This window comes from Zootoca vivipara, chromosome 1 (genome assembly GCF_963506605.1).
Source record: "Zootoca vivipara chromosome 1, rZooViv1.1, whole genome shotgun sequence".
NCBI lineage: Eukaryota > Metazoa > Chordata > Lepidosauria > Squamata > Lacertidae > Zootoca > Zootoca vivipara.
Window position 1 is genome coordinate 15145137 of NC_083276.1, and position 21733 is coordinate 15166869.

A 21733-nucleotide genomic window follows, 5' to 3' on the forward strand; every position below is an offset into this window, starting at 1 on the left:
AATCCATGTTACTTTAAAACCAATGTATCAATGGATTACTGACATCCAGTTAGTGTAAATCAACTTTTAATCATACCTGCCAAGTCCGGGACGTAAAGATCCGGGATCGGCAGCGTGCGCATGACCGGAAGTTGCGTGACGCAACTTCCGGTGGCGCTTCGCCCTTCTATGGGCACCAGAAAATGGCGGCGCCAGCGCCGGAAGTCGCTTCCGCGCATGACCGGAAACACGTAAAAGTGACTTCCGGCACCGCCATTTTCTGATGCCCATAGAAGGGCAAAGCGCCACCGGAAGTCGCGTCATGCAACTTCCGGTCATGCGCGGAAGCGACTTCCGGCGCCGGCATTTTCTGGTGCCCATAGAAGGGCAAAGCGGCACCAGAAAAATGGCCGCCGGGCAGAAGCCAATTTAAGGGACAATACTGGGATTTTTCACTAAATGGGAGACCGCCGGGAAACGGTAAGAAAAAAGGGGTTTTCCCGGCGGAAACGGGATACTTGGCAGCTATGCTTTTAATACTGTCTACTCAGCATTTTCTTTCCCTGTTCTAAAGTGCAGATTTAACATGCAGTGTTGGCTACTCTACCGGTAGTCATTAGTCTGCAACCAGCATCAGCCTATGGGACATCCAGCATTTGCACAGTAGCTCAATTAAAAGGTCCTTTAGGCAAAGAGCAGTTGCAGAATCAAGGTGTCTAGTATCAGGTTCATGCTAGAATTCTAAACTACTGCGTGGACGGAAAACTGACAAGAGGAGAGACATGCTATATGAAAATACAACCAACTAGGACAGAAATGCAGAAAGAAGGAAAAGGGAAAAAGAGGGGAAATAATATGAACTTATAATGATAATAATTTAATAATAATTTATTATTTATACCCCGCCCATCTGGCTGGGTTTCCCCAGCCACTCTGGGCAGCTCCCAACAAAATATTAAAAACACGAAAAATCATCAAACATTAAAAACTTCCCCAAACAGGGCTGCCTTCAGATGTCTTCCAAAAGTCAGATAGTTGTTTATTTCCTTGACAACTGATGGGAGGGCGTTCCACAGGGCGGGCGTCACTACTGAGAAGGCCCTCTGTCTGGTTCCCTGTAACCTCACATCTCACAGTGAGGGAACCGCCAGAAGGTGCTTGGAGCTGGACCTCAGTGTCTGTGCTGAACAATGGGGGTGGACACGCTCCTGCAGGTATCCTGGGCCAAGGCAGTTTAGGGCATTAAAGGACAGCACCAACACTTTGAATTGTGCTCGGAAACGTACTGGGAGCCAATTGGTCATAATGGGTTACAATTTATAGTGAGGGATTAACAGGTGATACCTCCCCCAGGGCAAACACAATCCCCCTTCTCCTCCCACTGTGTGCTGCTCTGTGGGTTTCTACTGGGCCCCCACACAGCCAATTTTGTGGGGTGTGGGGAGAGGAGGAGAGGGGAGGGAAGCCCCACTGCATGTGGAAGCTGCTAAAATCATGGGGACGGCAGGACTTCCTTTTGGAAGCATCTTGTTGCATGTGAGGGGCACTGACATTCCTGTATGCAGCTGGGTGGGAGGGCTGTGAACCAGACATGGCAGGCTGGTTTGTGAACAGCGATTTTAAGGACGTGTGCCTGAGAACTCTGCATAGATATGGAAGAACCTACCCAATCAATCTTTCTTAGCTCCTTATTGTGATGTGACATTTACCTTCACCTAACCTGCTTGAGATAAATACTTCTGACCAATTACAATCTTGTATATCTATGAGGAAACTGCAGCACACAAACTTTATTGAGATTTATATTTATATAAAAATGCTGTGACATGAACAGAGTTAGAGTTTAGGGCATCAAGCAATATATTTCAATGGCTACTTACTTGTTCCAGTGTGTCTTTGAATTTCGGTATAAGGATGGAAACATGATGGGCAAAATCTTTGCTGCGTTGTCACTGATTAAGCTCATAATATACTCATTATTCCAGTAGTATAGTGCTCGTTCTGCCACCTAAGAGATATGGGAACATTATACCATTCAACAACTCTAACATACTGTACACTTTATACGGTTCTCTCATTTTGGGAAGCAGAGACTCCTGTTCCATCTTAACTGAGCTCTTCGGTTCCCCTGCCTGCTGTTTCCTTAGCTTCAAAGGTGGCACTTTTATGCTTTCTGTGTGAGCATCAAGAAACCCAAACTGGTACTGTCAAAAGCAACAGAAAGACTAGCTGTACATTTGTTTACTGATAATAGACAGGAGACTTCACAGCTGCAGTAGCTGAGTTTATTCCTTTCCTGCCCTCAGCCAGTCTTAAAATATTGTGCCTAACAACATACTGAAAGCTGGGCCATTTAAAAGGCATATATAACATATCCACTAAGCAGTGATTAATGCAGTGTAATGTCAAAATGTCAAACTTAATTACTGCATTTATTGGAATTACCAACCTGGAAATGTGGACTGGAGACACACTTGGCTAGCTGCCTGAAAAGAGGTTCCATAACCTTTACAAATTCAGATGGTTCAATAACATCTAAAATTTCTTCTAATTCGTTTAAAAACATAACTTCTTTTGGACTGTGAGTCTTTGGCCAGTACTTGAGTAGTGCCATCACCACCTGTAAAGAAAAGAGGGGGGAGGGAATGTTCAGGGCATTATAAATCTCTCCAGTGATTTATCATGGATTGCTTGCATTGACTGCCACCATTATGAAATAATTGTAACAACAATATACACTCAAGATTCTTGACTAATGGCAGGCATTATAGTTTTACTTTGCCATAAAAAAACCTGTTAATGAAGGTTGAATGCGATTTTGTTTTTAAAACACTTTGGCACTCTGCAAACGGGATGGAGGAAGGGCTAAATAATTCTTAAGAGGAATGATCTCAAAATAACAAACAAAAATTCCAGTATTGTTTGAAATTTCTCAAGCACATGTTTTCTGTACTTGTTTTTCTGTATAGTCATTATGAAGAATGTGCTCATGAGATCCTGGAGAGATCAAAGTTTGTTACCTCCATGTAACAAACACAGGTTTTAATGTTTGTTGGTTAAGCAGGTGATTTTACTATTTATGACTCTTACTGATGTTCTTAATATGAGATGAGGAAGCACACACTTAATTCGTAGCTAATATCTGCATGACAAAATACATCTGTTGATGTTTTTCAGTGTCTCCTACAAGCACCTTGAAAAACTATTCACACTATTTTCATTTCCAACTGAAAATGCAAATAGAATAGACATGGGTGGGGAACATCTGGCCAGTGTGCCAAATTAGACTCAGAATGAGTCTCAATTTGACCCATGAGGTCATTTCCCCAAACCACACCCACCTGTCCCACACCTAACATCATATGCGATGGCAGGTAGAGATGGGTCTGTCGGTGCGCGGCTGTAAGTCTTAAAATGCATTCTGATGTCACTGCAATCAGCTGATTAGCAAGTAGAACATTGTACCAATTCATAACTTACTTCAGGGGACAAGATTGATTGGTTGCACTGCAATCAATCAAATGTATTTTCATTATATTACTTTGATAAAAACTTTAAAGATGTTATTTAAAAGTAAGAAAAGAAATTAAACTTACTGGCTCAGTAAGCGTGCTGTCCTTTTCTAAAAATTGAACTACACAATATGCCAGCTAAATTGAGGGGAAAGAGCAACATTGTTAGACTACCAAAAATATATATATACAGAAGTCAAATACATTTTGTTGTTACTGAATGTTCATTTTTGGGGAATGAACACTTAAGATTCCAAATAAGGCTCACAAAGTCGGTTATAGAAAAACAGTTTGAACTTGAGAACTTGGGTTGTGATATTCAGGTAGGATACAACAATGTCCATTGTACAAGTAGTTTTCTATACCTGCTTATTTACACTGAACTGTAACACTCCACACTGCAACATTTTGTTGAGGTGGCACTTGTTTATTTCTAATGACAAAATCTTTGGAAATATGGAGGGAAGGAGAAAAACCAACCACCACCACCCTTGCTATCTTGAGGTTAACTGGGATCTATGGGAATATTTGACAGATTCCATATTTCTTTATTCAGCAAGTAAACCATACTGTTGACTTGCCCTCTTCAATACTACTAGATTCAAACCCACAAAAAGATACTATTTTTGACAACTTCTATCCCTTTGTAAAATAATTTTAACCTGGGGCAGCTGTCAGATCCAGAATGATTATGGAAATCAATTCAATTTCAATTTCAACACCTTTACCGTATTGGCATATATATAAAATATAAAAACAAAGACAAAACATACAACACATATAGGTCATTAGTATAAATAGTGACTCTACATCATACAGAAATAATGGAGAGCAGGAGGAGGGAAAGGCACACAAGGGATCCTCAGCTAGATGTATTGATTTTAATTACATAAATTCTGGACAAGTAGCGGGCCATAATTCTGGTAATTTCGGGGAAGTCATTCCTCAACAAGAGCTGGACCACTGTTTCCTTGTTGGGGAGGGTTCCAGGTCTCGTAAAGGATAGTGGGGGGCCAAAATTGAAAAGATTGGAAAGGGGACAGTCCAGAATCATGTGGGCCATACAGTCTACCTCTTTCTGGCCACAAAGGCATAATCTATTCCAGTAGGGGATGCCTTTGAGTCTTCCGGATAACACGGAGGATGGGAAAGCATTTAGGCGGGCCAACATAAATACTCTGCGATAAAAATGAGATACCAGTCATATAAATAATTAGGTATCAATCCTTGGTGCGATTATGGAAATCAGACAAGCAATTTTGGTATGCAACACTGGGAAATGAAGCTTCGGTTTTGCTATAACTGCACATAGGCCTCCAGAAACACAATCAATGACTAAAAACTTAAGGAACATTTTGAACCATTAATAAAATTAGCTGAAGGGAAAGGCACCAAAGGTTTGCAGCTACAGCGGCCCTCATTAGCAGTGATGTGTGAGAGCTAATAATTCACTATAAGAAAAAAAAAGCAAATTCACAATTTCTTAGAAGTTCCACTCTTGCTCTTGGAATGAGGACTGAATGCTATTGTCTCTTCTACTATTCTAGGAGCATTTATCAGAAAGGATAAATGAAACAGAGGGGCAAAAAGCAAGTGATGAACTTTATAGGCTAAAATCAGTGGGTCTGTAGCCTATTGTGCGCTTTATTTGAATTTGGATTCATCCAGCAAAAGGCAGCTGTGTATTCTTCACTGTAACTATAATAGTCTACAATGTTGCTCAAACAAGAGTTGAGCTTTCCCAGATGGCTCTTTGTGTCTGTGCAAGAGAGAACACACGCCACCTTGCTTCCTGGTAGATGGAAAAATACTATGTCTGTTGTTTACTGTAGAAAGAGGGAGGGGGAAGCCGCCCAAAGAAACCCTGCACACACCTTGAAAGCAATATTTCAACCCGCAGCCGAAAAGTGCATGCTGAACTATTCATTTTAAAGATTTTAAACTCGCCTCCCTGCCGGAGGTATTTTGAAAGTTAAAAACATAGGGTTGTTTGCAATTGTGTCCCCCCACCAACAGGAAGGCTCTTTGGTCCAGAGGAGGCCTCCACCAGATGGGGTGGGGAGCACAGGAGGAGAAGCAATTTTTGTACATTCCTTCACCCTCAGGCAGATTCCCATGCCGCCTATGGCATTGTTCCAAAGGGGCCCCCGAGCCCTGGGAAGCAAATTGGGGGATGAGGTGGAAGGATACTCAATGAAAATACTTCCCTCTCTTTCTGCTAATGCAGAGGTGGTGCCTTTCATTTAGCTTGCCAACCCCGACCCAATTTCCTTGCAGCACCAACAAATCGGATTTCCTTCCCCCCTCCCCACCACTGCTAGCCGTTTGGAGTGCTCTAGAAACAGGAAGGAGTGCTCTCACAGTTTTCCAGCTGTGGGGACATTATTTACATTTATAAACCACCCCTCATTCCGCAGGATCTAAAAGCAGTGAACACACACAATGGAAGCATATAACAATTGATTGAAGTGTGATTCAAAACCGTATTACACCAACAAAGACAGTTCAGCAGAAGCATAAAAAATAAGCCCTACCCACACATGGAACTGAAGCTGGAAAGTATACCATGGTGCTGATAATACCAAAGTTGAAGGTTTGATCCCCGTATAAAACAGCTGCCTATTCCTGAATTTTTCAGACTACCGTATATTCCGGCGTATAAGATGACTGGGCGTATAAGACGACCCCCAACTTTTCCAGTTAAAATATATTAAAATATAGAGTTTGGGATATACTCGCCGTATAAGAAATACAACCTGGCGTATAAGACGACCCCTGACTTTTGAGAAGATTTTCCTGGGTTAAAAAGTAGTCTTATATGCAGGAATATACAGTAGATTATTCTCGGACACGACTAAGTGCCTAAACAAAAACAGAGTATTCTCAGGGTCCCTTCCAACTCTACAATTCTATGATTCCTTCCTGTTTCTGAAGCACTCTGTTTCGCTAGCAATGGCAGTGGGAAGAGGAAATATGTTTAATATGTTTTGTTCACCTTCCTCCCCAATCACTTATTTCCCCTTCACCCCATTTCTGTCAGATTATCCTTCCCATTGTGGTGCTGGGTGATGTGGAGAAGAAGAAGAAGAAGAGTTTGGATTTGATATCCCGCTTTATCACTACCCGAAGGAGTCTCAAAGCGGCTAACAATCTCCTTTCCCTTCCTCCCCCACAACAAACACTCTGTGAGGTGGGTGGGGCTGAGAGTCTTCAGAGAAGTGTGACTAGCCCATGGTCACCCAGCAGCTGCATGCAGAGGAGCGGAGACGCGAACCCGGTTCCCCAGATTACAAGTCTACCACTCTTAACCACTACACCACACTGGTTCACTGGAGGAACACTGAGCACCCTCTGCTCTAGTTCAGAGGGGATGATGGGGAAGAAGCTGGAGCTGTTTGCTGTACCAGAATGACTATGATGTGATTTTAGTGCTCATTTTGGGGTTTGGGGTTTAGTTAAGGATGAATGCATCTCTCTCTCTCTCTCTCTCTCTCTCTCTCTCTCTCTCTCTCTCTCTCTCTCTCTCTCTCTCTCTCTCTCTCTCTGTGTGTGTGTGTGTGTGTATGGAGTGGCCACAACCACTTTTTAACCACACCCACAGTGGCATGCTCCCCGTGGAGGGTTTTCTAGGGGGTGACACGGCTCTTGGGACAAAAAAAAAGATTAGCTTCCCCTACCCTAAGAGGCAGTGGAAGACAGGAGTGCCTGGCATGCTCTGGTCCATGGGGTCACGAAGAGTCAGACACGAGTAAATGACTAAACAACAACAACAACACACCCTAATGAAAGCCTCCACTGGATCAAAGAGCCTTTAATCAATGAAGAGACGCAACTGGATACAACCCACGAAAATCTCAACTTGCATACGCAAAAAACAGAGCAGAGGCATATTAACACCCAAGTAAAATGAAAAAGAATATCCCAGAATGAAAGCAAGCTACACTCAGAATGTCCTTATAATCAAAAACATTTAACATACTATGGTAGCTTTATCTTTTCCTTAAAAGGCAGGAGAGGCAAAGCCTGGTGAGTTCATTCCATAACCTATTTAGTTTTTTATTAAATCCTACCCAGCCTTGACCATAAGGTTCCAGAGTAGGTTACTACAATACAGTCATATATTAAAATTGAATACAACCACTCCAAAACAAAATCGAAACAATATACAGGCAGTGACCATTTTGTACGCATTCAACTGATGTGCGGCCACTGATGTCTGGGCCCCGTTTGGACCTGGAAGAGGGTAAAACAGGGGCGTAATGGGCCAGGCTTATGCACGCTCTGCTGGCACTTGCCGGTTCCAGGAACGGAATCCCTGCACAAAATGGTCAAGGCCTGTATATCAAAGAACAGATAAAGGACCTGCAAGTAAGTTAACGGTCAAAGGCCGAATTAAAGTGGGATAGCTGATACTATCATTCTAAATGTGAAATCAAATTCTGGTTGAAGTCCAGTGATTTTATCCCTAAAGCGCCTTGCAAAATTCACACAAAATGTTGCAAAAGATGCCGAAGCAACACTCTCCTGGCCAGATGGCAAAAGCCAATTCACCATTCAGAAAAAAAAGCTCTTCTGGACTTGTGGACACTAGGATGGGGGAGTTCTGCAGCACACCTGGGAGTTTAGTAGCATGATAGATCTTTCATTTATTTTATCAGAGTCTGCTACAGCACTGTGAAATTAAAGTGAGCCCAAAATGCAACGAAGCCATTCCAACCACCTTAATAGTTTTCAGAAGCAACCAAAATACACAGACATTAATTTAAGTCAGTATCAGGCTTCTAATATACAACAAAATCAAACCTATTGCTAAACAACAAAGTTTGTAAATGAGGGTGGCATTTCTGTAACATTTGGTTCCTTTTATCCTTTTCCTATATATACTCAGAATTAGTTTGTAAATTATTAAATCAACACTCTTAAATGAAATTCAAATGCAGAATCATTTACCTGTGGATGGTAGACACTCAGTGATTTCACTTTGTGCAAAGGTAACAATACCTTTAGAAGGAAAATTTTGTGCTCTTCTTTTAATGGTAAGGCAAATCCATTAATTATACTAAAAAGGAGGAGAGGAGATTTAGTGTATCATAGTTTTAAAAAATATGTTACATTTTCATCGTAAAATCTTTTCTTGAAATCACTTTTATTCTATTGTTTCATGACATGTTTTTCACTCAAATTTCATTCTGAATTTACGGAATGCCCAAGTACAATGCTCACTTACACTGCAAGCAAGAACAAAACTGCAGATTCTTATGTATTAAAATACACAGGAATTCGTTGACAGGTTTGTCTGATCCTGAAGTACTGCCCCCCTTAAGCACTAGCAATTATCTTCTTCATTTCAAACCAAGATAATTTCTTCCAATCCAAGGTCCACCCTCACTTTCTTTGAAAGTCGTTCTGCTTTAGAGCACTAATAGTAACATTATGATGCGTAACTATTAAGCAGCTTACCTTCCCAATATTTCCAGTAATTCTGCAATGCCATTGTGATGTTCTGTTTCATAAATAAACCTGACAAAGCAAATACGTTATCAGCAATGAGGACAGTCAGCATCTGTTTGGTAATGTGTCTAGCTCAAGTTGGATAAGAACTTGAGGAACAGCTGCCATTTATTTTAAAACCATACCAGAAAATTTTGTGTCCAATACTCTTGCCTAACTAAAGATTCTATCTAGTTTTTTGGCAGACTCTTTTCTGTACCTATCCTTAACTTTGTTCTACTGTTTATATGCTTTCTGTATAAACTCATTTAAAAAATGTTTTGGTTTGCTAAAGAGAGTGCAACACAAAAAATAGTGGTTTCCAAGCTGATAGAAAAGCTCAAACCCCATTTAAATGAATTTTGCTTACTTCTGTTATAATATTACCAGCAATTATTGCCCAGGGTGTATTAGAGGCAATTAAGATACTGCAAAGGTGTACCACATCCTTCCATGTCATTAAACAACATTTGGGAAACAGGGCAGGAAAATACAAGTAGTGCTAGTTGTAATAATCTTAGAGTTACAAAAAGACTATTAACTACTTTGTAGATCAGCTAGAATTCAAAAATACTCTGAGAGGGATGGAATTAAAGTTAGAATGAAATCTAGAGAATTCAAGCAGCAAACTTCACCAATTTATGGGGGAGTAATCCCTACTGAATGGGAATGACTTCTGAGTAGACATACATAACAACCCACTATGTAGCCCAGCTTCTTCCTTTTGCTGGTACCATTAATAAAATGTGGAGGATGGACGAACCCAAACAAACTAAAATAATAACACTGAACCAAACAATGAGCTCATGAAATCCACAAAAAACCAACAATCTGGTATATTCAGTGGCTGGGGAAGTTCTTAAAAACCTATGTTGTTAAGGGAATGTTTTAACCTGCTGATAAAGAAGAAGCAGAAGAACAGCCTGGGAGGTTCCCTGGCAGTGAGTCCCAAAAAGTGGGCACCACTATGAAGAAGACTCTACAGCTTGTATCAGTGAATGTCAGAGCAGAGACCTGGTTCACACATTACATGAAACCATGGTTTAGTGCAGTGGAGAAGAGTGTTGGACCAGGACCTGGTTCACATGCAACCATGAAGCTCATTGGATGACCTTGGGTCACTCAGTTTCTCATTTGAACCTACCTAACAGGATAAAATGTGAGGATAAAATGGGGGAGGAGGACCATGTATGACACTTTGAGCTCCTTGAAGAAAAGGTAGGATAATAAAGGAATAAATTCCAGTTAATAAACCGTGCTTTAGTGTTATGTGGCAACCCAACCTCACACCTTAACTAAGGCGACATGCCCATGATGGAATATCAGAATTATATATATATTGATTTAAGAGTGGAATGCACAGTATCACGGATTTCACAATGACGTATGCCATACTTGTGCATTTCAGCCCTAAATCAAAGCTTTCCTATCAGAAATGTATTATACCCCACATCTCTTCTTTCTACAGAAACTCTTATCCTGGGGGGCGGGAAGAAACACTCATCTAAAATATTGGTGTTGGCTCTGTATGGCCAAAACCTGCTGAATGCAGACAGATGAAGCTTACTTGCTATATTTTTAGTCAATGCCTCTGCCCCCCCCAAGTGCGTATTTGTTACCATTTGTACAGAAGATAAGCTCCCCCTACAGCTGGTGCTATTGTCTCTTATGGATGAACTGGCAAAAAGCTGTGGCACAGTTGCCATCACGCTCTTAAAGGAGCAGTACCATATATTCCCTTTGGGGAAAACTGCACAGAGGGAAAAGCTGTAGAAAAATGAGCTAAAAGCTGGCAGAGTTATTATAGCTCAATATACCTTGGGGAGAAAGGAGGGTGGGAATAAAGCAATCATATAGGTTAAAAAAATACTTTTTTTGTCATGTTGGAAGAATAGTGCCCTGCTGCAGATATGTTGGAAAGAGAACAAGTTCAAGGACATGGGTAGGCAAAGTAAGGCCCGGGGGCCAGATCCGGCCCAACTGCCTTCTAAATCCGGCCCGCGTACGGTCCGGGAATCAGTGTTTTTACATGAGTAGAATGTGCCCTTTTATTTAAAATGCACCTCTGGGTTATTTGTAGGGCCAGCCTGGTGTTTTTACACGAGTAGAATGTGTGCTTTTATTTAAAATGCATCTCTGGGTTATTTGTGGGGCACAGGAATTCGTTCACCCCCCAAAAAATATATTCCCGCCCCCCCCCCCACAAGGTCTGAGGGACAGTGGACTGGCCCCCTGCTGAAAAAGTTTGTTGCCCCTTGAATCAAGGCCATATGTCAACACACACCTCTTTCCAAACCACTATTAACAAATGCTGTGTGCATATACTCACTGTACACAGCACGGGGAGGACGGGGGGGGGGATAATAAATGTAACAATTGTATTAATTCACAAGAGAATGTTGTCATAGGGGATTGGATTAATTGCCATAGGTAAATGTAACAGAACTCCAACCTTAAGGAAACAAGGAAGCTTGACCTGAGCTTTCCAAACGTAAAGCATAGAAATTGCCAAAGCTGACCAAAAGCAAATTCTTAATGAATGCTAATTCTGTACTCAGAACTTTTAACATGTTATTCCCACCCACTGACCCCTAGTTCGGTTTATCCAGAGCAGCGAATTAAACTAATGCTAAAATCATTGTAAAAAAAAGTATTACCTGCAGATTTAATTAAACACTGCCAACATTTGAGGGGAGCAGGGCTGTACCATCAAAGTTACAACATTTCTAAAATACCTTACCCAGTTAATTTGCATCGGCACAGAATGAAAACATACCTATAAAATATATTGTTAATTTGCTTCCTGATGTAAGCTCTTAGGCCTAAGAATTTCCCATATATTCTGTGCAGAGTAGTCTTAAGAAAATCTCTTTCACGAGGATCTTCGCTGTCAAAGAGCTCTAAAAGCTGCAAGAGACGCACATTTACTTGTTTAATCTATTTCAGATTAATATGGATTTAAAGTTTGAAGATATATTCATTTTTTAACCTCACCTGCAATACAAACTTCTGATCAATATATTTCTTAGCTATATTAGGTTGGAAATCTGGAGATTCTAAAAATCTTAAGAAAAATTCATAAACAAGCTGAAAAAGATCCACAAAAAAATTAGTTTTACAACAGAAATGCAACTTGAATTTTGAAAAGCAGTTAAAAATAGTACTCAATTTTAAACACCATTTAAAGAAAAACTAAAACCACGTCATTATGAGAGTGTGCACAACATCAATCGCTTCGACTTCCTAACTGTATACATTCCCTTATTTTTTTTTAATGGGCATTAACCACCCAGAACTTTCCCTGCCCAAACACCTCATAGGAGCTCAGTTACCGAGAGAAAGACACAATTAAGGCTAATAGTTGCCAAAGCTGGGGGGAAACAAAACACAACTACTGGCCAATCCCTGTTGGAAGGAAAAGAGGTGGGCAATTGAATAGAGCAGGCATCCCCAAACTGCGGCCCTCCAGATGTTTTGGCCTACAACTCCCATGATCCCTAGCTAACAGGACCAGTGGTCAGGGATGATGGGAATTGTAGTCCAAAACATCTGGAGGGCCGAAGTTTGGGGATGCCTGGAATAGAGCATACCTTGGCTGACCAGCCTTGGCTGATCATATGCAATCCCCGGTCTTTATGCTACTCACCCCTGACCCAACACTTGAATACTTTAGTTAAACCAGCTCAGTGTTGTGTGTACACTATATTTGCGGGTTTTTGTTTATATAACAGTGGGCACCATGCACCTTACACTTTTAAAAAGAGCTTATGTCTCCAAGTTATAACCCTACAAGCCCAAAAAGGCCCCAATCAATTACTGTAATATACATTCATTTATATTTTTATGATTAAAGTATTCCACTAAACCTACATTGACATAACCAAGTTACAGTTCATTAATTAACATTTAGGTCAAACTGCAGTCTTAAAAGGAGTAGGCTATCCATTAGAAACTTAGAATATCAAACCACTGCGTTGAGCGTTCAGATTTAAAGTGTGTCACCTTTTGTTCTGCAGCAGTTTAGCCCCTCTTTGTTTAGTCAAAGAAACGAAAAAAAAAATGTTTGTATAGTACCTGTAAGTGAGGCCAGGCGGCTTCTAAGGTTGGTTCATCCTCCTCTGGGTCAAATTCTGCTCCCGTTGGATTGGATGAAGGTGGTAGTGTGCGAAACATGTTAACTGCAAACTAAAAATCACATCTGTCTAAGTGACATTACAAGAAAATCCCATTTTAACCACCCCAAAAAAAATTAAACAGGGACATGCTAACAAGTGTAAACACACAGCAGAAAAAAAACTTATTCCAAATACCACCAAACAAGTTTTGCTATTATGAATTTCTTTCTCCAAGTTTCTATCTCTTGCTACCCCAGAAATAATGTTCGCTTTATTTGCTTTACATAAAGAAGGATCTTGCCTCTAGGTCAAGTCCAGTAAACCAGAGGGAAAGAACACTGTATCTTGGAAGCTCTTCTGAAAACTACTGTCAAAAGGTTTTGTAATTATTTTTTAAGAATTCCCATACTAGCATTCTGTTCACTATCAAGACTATTACATGTTAAGAAGTGTTTTTAACTTTATTTAAATAAAGTTTATTAAAGAAAAAAATAAAAAGGGGGCAAGAAAAGAACCCAGCATATTAGCAATACCATAATATCAATACATACAGAGTGATACAGTTGTACCTTGGTTTTCAAACAACTTGGTTCTCGAACATTTTGGCTCCCAAATACCGCAAACCCGGAAGTGACTGTTCCGGTTTGCGAACCATTTTTGGAAGAGGAATGTCCAATGGGACTTCAAAGACTTCCGACTGGCCTGCAGCCAATTAGAAGTCGTGCTTTGGTTTCTGAAAGTTTTGGCAGTTGAACGGACTTCCAGTATGGATTCCGTTCGACTTCCAAGGTACGACTGTATATGCTTTTGAAACCAAAGTATTAAGATGTATTTTTGTTCTAACTACCACATGCAGTCCTAAATAACTGCTACAGTGCAGTGGTAAGTCTGCAAGTATGACCTGGGAAGACCCTGGTTTAAATCTTAGCTCAGGAATAAACTCACTGAGTAGGCATAAGGTAGGTAGACAAATATCCCTTACCCCAACATTTATCTGTAATCGGGGAATAAGACTGGCATACTTTACAGGATGTTTGTAATAGTTACTGTGATTTGGGTTACAGTGCCATCAACAGACAGACACCACCAGCTCTTTTTCCAATGAATTCTGGGGGAGACAGCGGGAGTCACAAAGTGGTGTCTGAGATGAGCAATGGAATCCATCAGGAGTAACAACCATTAAACTTAAAGCAGATGAATCAGAGATGCTTTCAATCAAAAATATGACTGGACAGGGTATAGGTGTATTTCCTTTGTTGAATGGAGTTCCACTCCCCACTTAAGGATCAGACTAGCACTGTTTCTAGATGTTCAGGTGATGGAAGTGGCCAGTGATACTTTCTGCCAATTAGTTGGAACTCCAGCTGTGCCCTTTCCTAGAGAAGAGATCTTTTCTAGTTACTCAAGGTCTGCTGATATTCAGATAAAATCTACTGTAATGTGCCTTACAGAAAGTGGCCTCTGAAGAGTATTCAGAAACTTTAAACTGGACCACAATGTAGCTGCTAGACTGCTGACAGGGGCATGCTTCTCAGGTAAATCAATCTGATTTTATGCCATCGGTGAAGGCTTCTAGTTGCTTTTCAGGCCTGATTCAAAGTACTGTTTTTAACTTTTAGGTCTCTAAGTGGTTTGGGACAGCAACGTTTCAAGGACCATCTTCTCCCGTATGAACTTAATCCATACAATTATGTCATCTTCAGAAACTGTTCTGTGTGCTCCTTCACTTACTAAAGTGGGCTGGGCATGAAGGATAGGAGACCCAAGCATGATACGTCCTTAAACCAAAGCCGTTCTTAAACCGAGGCACACTTTCCCTAATGAGGCCTCCCGCCGCTGGTGCCCTTCCACCATTCCGTTCATAGGTCAAGGTAAAGTTCGCTAACCAGAACACTACTTCCGGTTTTGCGGAGTTCGTATACCAAATATTTCGTAAACAGGACTGTTCTTAAACCAAGGTACCACTGTAGTAACATCAAGGTTATAGGCTTTCCCCCTCACTGATGGTTTTAGCATGGTATTTTAATGGAGGGTCTCTGGGCTGTGAAATAGTGATGTTGTTTGCTTTGTTAATTTTGCAAACAACTCCCCCCCTCGCCGAGTTTTCTGCACATATCAGAGGATTTGGGGAGAAGACAACCTTTGTGATGCCCACAAGTACAGTGGTACCTCTACTTACGAATTTAATGCGTTCCGAACGCACATTTGTAAGTCGAAAAAAATTGTAAGTCGAATCCCATAGGAATGCATTGGGAGAAAAAAATCGTAAGTAGAAGCAACCCTATCTAAAAATTCGTAAGTAGAAAAAGTCCTATCTAAACCACATCCAAGATGGCGGACGGAGCTCCATTCGTAAGTAGAAACATTCGTAAGTAGAGGTACCACTGTAATGGGTTTGGCTAGCAAGCAATGCCAAAATTAGTGGATTACTAACTATTCCTTTTGTAAATTTAGAACATACAAATGGAACATCGAGATTCTAGCAAAAGTAAAAGCAGACTTTGCAAGACTGGAGTCAGATTTATACAACACTCTTGATGCTGCTGCAAGTATGGTGCTGTTACATTTTAGCTATAAAAGACAAGCCTGAAAGTACAAAGTGAACTAAAAATCCATGCCAGTGTGTAATACAGGAAATGAAGCGTAAAGAAAACCCTTTTAGATCAGGGGTTCTCAATATTCCAACTGCAGCATCCTTTTGAGGGTGAAAAAAAATACTCACCCCCGTCCTAAAATGGCAGTGCAAGGGCAATGCCAGTTACAAAATGACAGCAGACTGAAGTAGAAAGTGACATAATTAGCAGGGCGGTCTCAAGCATGTCGGGCACCCTGGCACTGTGGTGCGGAGATCGCTCTGGCACCCCTGCCCTGTTTCTTGCCTTGACTGGTGGGTGGGCATGGCTCTGCCACCTGGCGCCCTGCGCCACCCAGCCTACCCCTAGAGCCGGCCCTGATAATTAGCCACTTTTGAAATTGATACTGTATTACTTTTTGCCACATCAATTTCCTAGTGGCGGAAGTCCCATAGCAAAGTACCACACTGATTTTGGAGCATTGTGACTCACACATCCCATTCTTAATCTTATAATACATCATATGCAAATTTAATTATAGGACACCTTTCGGGGCACAAAGTGGCTTACATTTCAATTTAGGTAAAATCTGAGAGGCATGTGGAAACAGGCAAAATATTTGTTCTCCTCTCTTGTCGTTCCCCTCCTTCTCCCTCCACAGTTAACTTCTACCTTATTCCTCCTCCCCTAACTTCCCCCATCTTTAATCTCTGGTCCTTTTGCTTTCATCTTCTTGCTGTTAACAGCTTCCCTGTCTTATGCACTTCTTCTCTATTTCCAGTTTATTACTTTACTTTTAGAATATTTTAATATAAATACGTTTGAATATATTCATTTTACTTGTCATTTCCTCAAACAGCCCCTCTGGCCTCTTCCCCTCAGAGGATGGAGAAGAGTCTTCCTGGCTCTGGTGCAGACTCAGCAGGAAGAGAGAACTGGGGTGTTGAGTGTGCAATGTGAGAGTCAGAGAAAAGCAGAGGAGCTTGAAGACTCAGCAGTGGCCCTGGGTGCTTCTCTCTCCCCCCTCCCCTGTCCTTTATGCAGTTTGTTTCTTTTGCCTCCCTCCTTCCCATTTTCTTTCTTCTGTCGCACTTGGCCACTACCTCTTTCCTTTCTATCCAGTCCTCCAACATGGTACCCTACAGCTTCACTCTTGCTTTGCTCTCCGACCAACTCCCACTGCCCCACATGCCTATGCAGTGCACATGTAGGGAGCTGCCCCTGTAAGCATTCAGCCCACCAAAAGGCTATTGCATAAATTAAGGGGCAGGCTGAAGCCCACCTGAGAAGTAGGCTGAGGCCCACGGTTTGAGGAGCACAGTTCTAGAACCTAGAGAGCTTCAATTATGGGGAGTTTACTCAGAACAAAAGGTTTTTTTAAAAAATAAATAAATAAATTCCATTTAAATCACTTACCATATGTACTACTTCTGGGTAAATGGGCTCAGTTATTACATTGCGGTTATGCGTGATGTACTCTACCATTTCACTTAAAGCTGCTCGTTTTACTTCCTTCCACTTCAGGTCACTTAGTGGATCAGAAATGAAGTCGAAGAGGACGCAACATTGTCGCAACTTCTGAATAAAAAGCTTTTCTTGCTCTCCAGGGGGTACATCTGAAAGGGGTGAAAATAAATATTTCTTTATTGCTATATTGTGTTTATGCAGTACAGTCTTTATTGTCTGTAAAATATTGTATTGTGGAAGACTGCCATGAACTTCCCGAAGAGATAACGATCTAGCTGTAAAGGTTTTGTGCCATAGGTGGGGTATAATCTATTTTTCCTGCCTCTCTATTTACTTATATAGACGTGTATCATGTACTTTTCTCATTATTAATCGTTAATGGGATACACACATTCGTGACTAGAAAAACGGGGTGTTTGCTTATGCAGTGGTAAAACACAGGACATGAAGTTCACCTATTACAAGTTAGCTCTATAGTTTAGAGCAAACAAAACTACAGTGGTACCTAAGTTTAAGTACACAATTGGTTCCAGAAGTCTGTACTTAACCTGAAGCGAACTTTCCCATTGAAAGTAATGGAAAGTGCATTAATCTGTTCCAGGGGGGTCCGCTGAGAACTTAAACTGAAAGTACTCAAACCGAAGCGTACTTAAACCGAGGTATGACTGTATATCAGGCATCCCCAAACTGCGGCCCTCCAGATGTTTTGGCCTACAACTCCCATGATCCCTAGCTAACAGGACCAGTGGTCAGGGAAGATGGGAATTGTAGTCCAAAACATCTGGAGGGATGAGTGTGGGGGTGCCTGCTGTATATATAGACGGGAATGCTGGGAAATGAAGCTTGGCTTGGCTTCATTTCCACACATTTGAACCCCATGTTGGGCCAAAGATTCTTGTATTGTAGAGGGTTGGACTAGATGACTCTAGTGATCCTTTCCAAGATCCTTTCCAAGAATAGAGTGGCAGAGCCCTTAGGTGGTAAAACAGACAGCACCATTTCAGGCGGCAGGTGGGGAAATCACATTTTTTAATGCTTTCCTATATAGTACTCTCCCTATAAATATAGAAATGTGATAAAATGTTATCCTTAATATGTTGAGTTTCCTGCTTCTTGCAGCTTTTGTTTTAAATTGCAGAGGAATATTCAAAAATGACATTGCCCACCAGAAAATCAAGGTTGTACAGTCCACTTTTATCACCTCTGGGTTCAAGACCAGGCCTCAGTCTCAGGAGTGAGGTAGATTTCTAGTGACAAGACAGTAATGTCTTGCTTGTAAAACTCAAGTCTCATTTACTAGCACATACATAGCAATTTCAAGGAATGGCTTCTTGAGTATAGAAAATAACATCTAGCTTTCATCTGTACTAAAGAAACATTTTGCACATTTAAAAAGGGAAGTTTTGAGAAGTCAGCACTTTTCTGAAAATACAGGAAATGAGACTCCCCGTGCTGATACTTTCCATTTACACATGTGTGCAAAGGCAAAGTTCCCTGAAAATTTAAGTTACTCAAACCGTCTAGTTCAGCATGTAATGTCTTGGGCAAGCAATTTGCAAAATATATTAACTGACCAACCAAAAATGCCAAGTCAATTAAAAAGTTTTATTCTGGGCAAAGAGAGATAGATTTTATTAAGATTTCACATATCTAGCAATTCTGAGCTGCATCTTCAAAATAAATAAAAGCATCAACTTAACCGAACAGTCTAGAAAGCACACACTGCAAACTGAAATTCAATTACAGCTTTCGTCAGTGTTACTAGGAGACCATTGATAGCAAAGAGCTTGGTAACCACAAAGAAGGTGCTAGATGACAGCTATTTAAGAACAGAACACCATTATTATGACGGCTGGCAGGATAAGAGCCTCGCTTTAGCCAATTCTAAGACCACAAACAACTAAATATAAAGTAACACGGGTACCAAACTGACAACATGGAAATTATTTTAAAGACATTTGACACTCCTGCGAAAATTTAACTTTAAATTATCTGCTTTTGGCACCTTTTGTCACTTCATATTTATTTAAATTATTTATAAGTTGCAGCTTCTGATAAACAGGTGCGCAACCTGGAGAACTGACAGGATTTAACTCCCCTATTCATCAGCTGAATGGGTGGTTCAACCTTGCCACTCTATTTGGGCGCCCCAGTTCCCTGCTGAGAACAGGTGTATGCAGTCAAAGCAGAACTTAACTCCACCCTTCTGCCCATCAATTGAGATCACACAGGGTGTCAGCTGATGGACAGGTGGGCATGGTTGTTTTTTTGGGAGGAGGGGGAATGGTCTTGTGGGCCACCTTGGGACTCCCTGGTAGCCAAGATTGGCCTTAGGTCAGAGGTTCATCACCCCTGGGCGAGAGATTGCAATGACAATTCAAGATAGCCAATGGGCCCACCAGTTGGTCATGGACTGTGGTTGACTGTTGTTAGAAAACATAATTCCTGTTGATGCTAAACCAATCAGAAGATCTCACACAGTGTATAGCATCTGCTTATGCAACAGCCATTCTTTGGTCTAACATGAATTACAATCACCATTCCACATGTCATACTTCTCTTGAAACACATCGACCGTGTGAACACAACGGACAGGGTGGGGCTAATCCTGGCCAGGTGATCATAAGCATACACTAGCTGAGATTTCAGTTCAAGTTTCAATCAAGATATGTACTGGGTGAAAACTGGAACAAAGGAAGGAAGGAATAGTAGAAGAAAATGCACCACCTTCCATTAATTGCACATTTAACTGCTGCTTTAAAAGCCTTCTAAATAATATAAGGAAAAATGGTGGTGGTTCTTATTTATCAATAAAGATGCAACAGTGGCCAGTTTTGCTTTGTAAGTGTTACATGTATAAACAAAATCTGCCCTTATTTCCTTATGGGGTATACAAGAGCCCTTATAGTCCTTTGTAGGTTCTCCATCGGTAGGAGAAAATAACATAGGTCAACCAAAGAATATTGAGAAACAAAGCACCTAGTAAGCCTCATCTTTATTGAACTGTTGTAACAGGGTGCCCTCACCGGCAGGAGAAAGGAGGAGGACCCAGAACAAAGGTGTGCCTGCCCTTATATAGACATTTTAAATTGCCCGCCCCCAGAAACCTCACACATAGATCACAGAAGGGGTGTAGCCGAAGACCACCCCCCAGATACATCATACCTACATCACAGAAAAGGCGGTCTACAACAGAAATTTGAATGTTGTTGTTTTTCCTGTCTGCCAGGTTATCTGATAATGCCTTATCTGATTGCCTTTCCTGGTAGTCTGGCCATTTCTTTGAGATGGTAATTATAGTGGTACCTTGGGTTGCGTACTCAATCCATTTCGGGGTGCCGTTCGCACCCCGAAAAGTACGCAGTCCGAGTAGTGCTTCTGTGCATGCGTGAAGCGTGCAGAATGCTTCTGCGCATGTGGCGGAACCCGGAAGGAAACACTTCTGGGGCCGTGCGGTTCTTAACCTGAAAGTACTCAACCCGCAGCGTACTCAACCCGAGGTATGACTGAGACAATGGGACAATTCCTGAGACAATGGGAAGGTTCCCTCACCCCCTCCCTCCTTGCAGAGAAAGATTTGGTCAGTTTGGGAGTCAAAATGGTTTCAGGACTGTCTTCCTGTACTGTTTCAGATATGTAGTTTATATATTTATGTATGTGTTTGCTTGGTACATTTATGAACATTTATTATATATCTAAGACCTTAAAATTCTTATAACATAAGGTATGTTAAAAATCAAGATGAAGTTTGACACTATTGGGAAATACGATTCTGAGAAATGGCGTTCAGAGAAACCACACAAATATTTGAAAGCTACTCTGCAGAGAAACACCCCAAACTGCAAGTGAAACCACTAGAAATGAATGTGACTTTAAGTACAAATATCATTGGAAATTTTAAAAAGATGCTAGTTCAGATAATAAGACAGTCAGAGAGTAGAAAATCTAGCTCAGTGAGGGAAAGTAAACAAAATGTACAAAAGCCAGATTTTAGCCCTAAAGCAAATCTGACATTTTATCCAGCACCTGAAAGTTTCAGAGAAAAACAACTCTGCCACTTCTCCTAAGCTCTCCTACACTTTTAGTGTGTGCTCATTTCTTCCTCAAAAAGGCTTATTCGTTGCCCTTTACTTTAAAAAGGGACTGCTCAAGCTCACTACCTTTTGAAAAGCACTGTAAATTACTTTAATATGATGTTCCTAATATCCTGTGATCTGAGCAACCCTAGGCAGCCTACTCATTCATCAGCACACAGATAGAAAACCAGTTAAATAATTATGCAACAGTGTCCTTTTGCCCAACTACAGCTTAAATGCAACAAAAAACAGTTAAGCCGTTTGTCCTCTAGGCACCAGCAAAATGACTAACTCGAAACAAAAACAAAAAAGTTACTTTTCTTCCCACACAGCCCTGATGGCATACTGAAAAGAGTTTTCAATTGCAAGAAAAGACAGGCATTGCACTAATATTCTAGTGCATGAGCACTGGTAAAGGTCATTTGCAGGGTCTCCTGCTCTTGAATTAGGCAAGCAAGAAGCATTCTGTTGTAGCCAATGGACTAAGGTGCAGTGCCTACATCTGCAGTGCCCACAGCAAT

General features: G+C 41.1%; 1 protein-coding gene across 11 annotated transcripts in view; it reads right to left on the reverse strand.

Moving 5' to 3' along the window:
• PPP2R5C (protein phosphatase 2 regulatory subunit B'gamma) overlaps positions 1 to 21733 on the reverse strand; it is a 75873-nt gene that overhangs the window by 13062 nt on the left and 41078 nt on the right. For 10 of the 11 annotated variants that reach the window (XR_009557179.1, XM_060271817.1, XM_060271789.1 and 7 more), the window contains 9 exons: positions 17086 to 17285; positions 13056 to 13166; positions 11976 to 12068; positions 11758 to 11888; positions 8952 to 9011; positions 8442 to 8550; positions 3576 to 3629; positions 2429 to 2599; positions 1860 to 1987 (listed from right to left, as the gene is read on the reverse strand). Coding sequence is in view for 10 of the 11 variants with exons in the window: in XM_060271817.1 (XP_060127800.1) it covers positions 1860 to 1987; positions 2429 to 2599; positions 3576 to 3629; positions 8442 to 8550; positions 8952 to 9011; positions 11758 to 11888; positions 11976 to 12068; positions 13056 to 13166; positions 17086 to 17285 (1057 nt within the window). In the remaining variant the exon portion in view is untranslated. The remainder of the gene's footprint in view (positions 1 to 1859; positions 1988 to 2428; positions 2600 to 3575; positions 3630 to 8441; positions 8551 to 8951; positions 9012 to 11757; positions 11889 to 11975; positions 12069 to 13055; positions 13167 to 17085; positions 17286 to 21733) is intronic. The other variant, XM_035105797.2, reaches the window with a different exon arrangement.